The sequence below is a fragment of the Brassica napus genome, chromosome C4 (genome assembly GCF_020379485.1).
Source record: "Brassica napus cultivar Da-Ae chromosome C4, Da-Ae, whole genome shotgun sequence".
Classification (NCBI taxonomy): Eukaryota; Viridiplantae; Streptophyta; class Magnoliopsida; order Brassicales; family Brassicaceae; genus Brassica; species Brassica napus.
Window position 1 is genome coordinate 49,015,291 of NC_063447.1, and position 5,552 is coordinate 49,020,842.

General features: G+C 30.2%; 1 protein-coding gene across 1 annotated transcript; it reads left to right on the top strand.

The window, feature by feature from the left end:
• Positions 1-1,420: 1,420 nt before the first annotated feature.
• On the top strand, positions 1,421-2,454 carry LOC106391329 (ethylene-responsive transcription factor ERF008-like). The gene has a single exon (XM_013831951.3). It carries the CDS (start codon positions 1,654-1,656, stop codon positions 2,182-2,184), a length of 531 nt encoding a protein of 176 aa, XP_013687405.1. The 5' UTR covers positions 1,421-1,653; the 3' UTR covers positions 2,185-2,454.
• Positions 2,455-5,552: the final 3,098 nt, after the last annotated feature.

The window sequence follows — 5,552 nt, forward strand, 5'->3', positions numbered from 1 at the left end:
TGCGTGTATGAACTATGTCTATATATATATTCAAACTCTTAAGTCTTAACAATAGAGTAACTTTTTTTCTTTCTTTTTTTTTGAAAACTGACGATACTTCTATAGATGTTTTCACTTTCAGGTATTAATAAATATTTAAACTGGACATAATGCGTTAAGCAAAATATTAGAGTTTCGGTAGTCATATCACATAACACATTTTCATTTAACTGGCTACGGACCAACTATAAACTCACCCAAACCCGATCTAAATCATGAATATGTCATGGTCACTCAATCAATAGTATGTTTTTAAACTCAAGCAAAACAAGGCATTGCAAACTTCGTAAAACGTTTAGTTTCAATTACATATCACTAAGAGTATCTTTTTCCAAATTTCCATTTTTTTTCTTGATATATCTACCTAAAAAATCTAAATGTTAATATTCGCATGGGTAATAATTAACTAATGTTCGATAAAATAAACTAAAATAGCGAAGTTAATTAAATATACAATTTATTCGGTACATCATTCCCTCATAGACTTTTGTAACCACTTATTCTCACATTTTTTGTCAACGATATAAAAACAAAACGACTCATACATACATTTTTGAATTATTAAACTTATGTTTTGGGGACCAAACTCTATTCACAATACTGTTATACAAGAAAACGCGTAGCAAATATATGTTACCCTCCTTTAAAAAAAATCGTATTAAAAAAAAAATAGTTCTTTTTTACAATAACAGCTGAAAAAAGAAAAAGAAAGAAAAAGGAGATAAAATAAAAATCAACCCATTAATCTGTTTACAAACATGTGTAATCCTAACCCTAGTAAACCGACATACAACCTGATAAAATCGCCGAACCAAATTGAAAAATGCATGTTAATTTCAATGCAAAATCTATTAACTTTATATTATAATTTATTTTTTATTGGTTAAAATGTGGTTAGTTTTATTGATAATAATTGGTTATTTAGTAAATATACAAATTTAAATGTGTTATTAATATATATACACAAATCTAAAATAACAATTAAAATGAAATAGAAGGAATATAAAATAAAATAATTCCACACACAACATTTCTTCCAGTTTCATACACTAAACATTGGAACATAATGCATATTTAAAGAGGACAAATAATTACATATATAGTTGATCAAAAAAAAATTACATATATATGCAGCATATATATATATACTACTTAAAAGAACCAATAAAACAAAAATATATATGTAGTTCAACAAAAAAACAAAAATCTATATAACATATAGTAAGAAATAAATAAATATATATACTACTTTAAAAGAACCAATAAAACAAAAATCTATATAAAACAAAAAATAAAAAAAAAAAACATAAATGATCAGTAACAGTGGAAAATACATACTCACAAGTGGTATATAAATAGAGGAATGGGAAGAGGAGATTGGTTGTCGTCTCTGTCTTGTAATATAAAAGAAGCTTAAAAATCAGAAAGTGTTTTAATTTTTCAAGTGTCGGTGAATTCCCAAACCTTCTCTTCTTTCTTCTCCTCACGTCTTTAAACTCTCTTCCCTTCGCATGTAACCCTTTCGCCGCTCACGAAATATCTTTCCTCTCGAGAAACCCAGATCGAAGAAGAAAAACGCCGATGATTCTGTGATTTTTCTGGAGGAGTTTTTTTATGGAGACGGGAGCGAAAGTTACGGCGGCGACAGGGGCGGTGACGGCGGCGACGATGGGGATAGGGACGAGGAAAAGAGATCTGAAACCGTACAAAGGGATACGGATGAGGAAATGGGGGAAGTGGGTGGCTGAGATTAGAGAACCCAACAAGCGTTCCAGGATCTGGCTCGGTTCTTACTCTACTCCCGAAGCGGCGGCGAGAGCTTACGACACTGCTGTTTTCTACCTCCGTGGTCCTTCGGCGAGGCTCAATTTTCCGGAGCTTTTGGCTGGACTTACTGGTTCAGGCGGTGGTGGAGATATGTCGGCGGCGTATATAAGGAGAAAAGCGGCGGAGGTCGGTGCTCAGGTGGACGCGCTCGGAGCGACGGTGGTGGTTAAACCCGGCGAGAGTCTCGGTGGTTACGAGGATAAGGATAATTGTAATGGAGTTAAGAGCGGTAACGGGTCGTTGGAGCGGGTCGATTTGAATAAATTGCCCGACCCGGAAAATTCGGATGATGACGACCAATGGGTGAAGAGGAGATAGAAGGAAAATAATAATAATAATAAAAAATGTAGTCGTAGAATAAGAATGTTTGTCTCTGCGCATCCATGATGCACCGTGGTCGCTAAGATGCGCAATCCATTTTATTTTTGTTTCACCACTCGATGGAAGATTTAAAATGTGCCTCTGAAATTTGCCACTTACAATTTTACAAATAGATTGTGAGTGAACTAGCTATGATGATTCAATGGATTGTATGGTCTTATTAACGGAACACGTATTCAATTGGAGGGCTACTCCATAGGTTGTATACATGGTTGATTTACTTTCAGAGGTGTTCTGATTTGGTGTGTCATGATTTACACAAGAGAATAAGTATTTACGTGTTCGTGCTTCTTTTGCAAAAGAATCGGCACATATATTTAAACTATTCTATAAATGAATCGCTAAGACAATTAAAAAAGTCTAAATATGACTTAAAACAACTAATCTGTTGGATCTTCTATCAATTATCATATATTTTTGTGTTTTAAACAACATGACATATAATCTTGCTCATAGTGCTTGCTCTAAATCTGTTCAGTTTTACTTACGAACTCTTTTCTTTCGACGTTATGTGATCATCCATTCCGGGTGTTTAATTATACCCTAGCAACCTTTTCTTGTAACAAGTTTAAGAGGTTCATTTAGTATCGTAGAGGTGCTAGTGCACATAAACCATAGCAAATTAGTTATATTTGTTGTGTGGTTTGAATGTATTTTCTTCGTGTTTGTAATAGCATAATTATTCAACGTTACAAAAAAATGTATTTTCTTGTTTGAAAATATTTACATACCAAATTACCAATAAAGAGTATTTTTTAAAAAATCAACATTACTCATGTAATAGTTTTCAGTATTATTGAGTCGGTTTTTCTGTTACCCCATCATAAAGCAAATGATTCAAAAATATCTCAATAGGGGAGAATAATATTTGATCTGCGGTTGGGGATGAGAAATCTATGTGTTGGAAAGAAAGTAAGATTTGAAAGAATACAATTGTGGAGGTTGGTGCAACTCTGTCACTGTCCTAACAACTAAAGCTCTCAAATTATCGTAACCACTAGAAGTGATTTGATGTGTTTTGAGGATAATGTCAAGAGCAAATTACAGCTTCTCAGTTTATTTGCATACTCTGTTTTATTTTTATTTTATTGGGGCAGGGGTAGTCGGCAAGATTCTTCTGTTGATATTTTGTTTCTTTTTCGTAACCATTTGGCAAATTCTAAAACGTGCAAAGCGAGGAACGGTTTATACAACGGGTGTTGTGTGAAACTAAAGATTTGACACAAGTCTTGTGACCACAAACACAAGACACTTTTTTCCAGACATGTTCTGTGTGATCCCACAAGTTCAAAAGAAAAAAAGAAAGAAGAATTAGAATTAGGGAAGTAATTACTAAAAGTGAAATTTCGGTGTTTTTTTGGTTTCTTGACTCCAAAATTGAAATATGTAGTTTCATATGCCTCATGATGAGTCTATGACGTTGCGATTACTTTCTTTCTCGTTCATTTTACCTCTTATTAACCAAATGAAGTTGAAAAAAAGGAAATATAAATAGCGATGAATGAAATACCACTTATCAAAGTGTTTGGTGGTGTAAATTGCAGTGCAAGAAGTTTTGAATTCATAATTTCTTTGTTATGAAATGTTATTTTTAAATTAAAATTTCTAAAAACTGATTCCGGTCTAGTAAAGATTATGAGTGTAAGGTCCAAAACTTTTACAATTTTCAAAATTTGTTTTACCTTTCGTATTTATAAGTAACATTCATCATTTTTTCCCTTTTTCATAGATTCTTTAGGTTATTTATTTTGATGTCTTGAATATAAATTAGAAAATACAAAACTTCATTGATTTATTAAAAAAACTGTTTTAATAATTATTTTCTAGAATATTATTTTCTAGAAATGTATTCATCTAAAATATTTATGTTATTTAATAATACTGTTCTTTTATATTCGCTGTTACAAAACAATAAAAAAGATTAATGCAAATGGTAGCTCAAAATTAGCTTAACTGAAGTTCAAAAAAAAAAAAAATTAGCTTAACTAATATCATACGGACAAAGTTCAGCAGCTATAAGGGGCGTAAAGATAGTTTGGTTACACTTGCACCAGATCAAGAAGTACCGTAAAAGAGAGTACATACGTCGGTGGATAAACAAACCAAAGAAAGAGGAAAGCTTTTTTATTTTTGTATTAATCAAAAGTTTTGGTTAGATGAGAATCAAAGCATCTGATAACCTAACCCATCAACAAAATAGTAGCTGATTCCGATTCTGCAAAGAGACAGAGAGAAGTGCACTTACACGATCTTTAGTAAAGCAAACGCTCAACGCCTCTCCTAATTAAGTTATTGGAAGCTTCCAAAAGTTTACATGGCCTCACAAAATGCATTAATACTTTGTTTGACATTGTTGTTATTGAGTAGATTTTAATGAACATGATTTATCAGCGTTAACAAGGTTTACTTGACAGGAGAGTGTGAGATCGCGGATACTCTTTTTTCACAAGACCCGGGGCCGGCTTTACTTGATGAAAGGTTTTTAGGCAAAAACTATTTAATAATTTATGCCAATTGTTTTTTAAAATTTATTTTCCTTTTTAATATTTTCCACATAACATATATAATAAAAAGGAAATATTCATATAATAAAGCGAAACTTATATTTACAAATAAGGAAAGAAAATATATTTTATATTTTTATAAAAGGAGTTCACAAAAAATATTTTTGATGTTAAAAAAATAACCCATTCTTTAAAACATAATATCAACAAACAAAATTTATATTCTAAATTTAATAAAAAAATTATTTATATCACTCTATTTTCTCAGATTATTAAAAGGAAATTAAATAAAGTACACTAAAATATCATTGATGAACTACAAATATTTTATAATTTCTAGTGTTGAGATGTTTATTAACTTTTGCATAAATGTTTTCGTTAAATTTTTAATTTTTATTTACATTTTATGTATAATGTTTTATCAAATCACATGTATAAAAAATCTACGAACTTTAATCAAGCATAATTTACCACTAAAAATTCTTTAAGGCTTAATATTATTATTTTAGTTTTATTTTCTAAAATTTTATATATTTATAGAACATAATACACCTATAATAAGAATATATAAAAACCAATGTAAGTATTTATGGTTAAGATTATTTAGAATATTGTTTAATATTTATATTTTATACATCTAAAGTATAAAGTTACTTAGAATTTATAAATAAAATAATAATTATTTTGTAAATATTGATATATGTTCATGAATTTTCAAAAATTTATGGTAATATTCTTTTATAAAACTTCGTACTTATCGCCATCTCAGTTTTTTCTACTATTTGTACAAATCCACAAATC

What these genes read in the sequence shown, in the direction of transcription:
- LOC106391329 (XM_013831951.3), top strand. Translation starts at nt 1,654, where the DNA reads ATGGAGACGGGAGCGAAAGTTACGGCGGCGACAGGGGCGGTGACGGCG.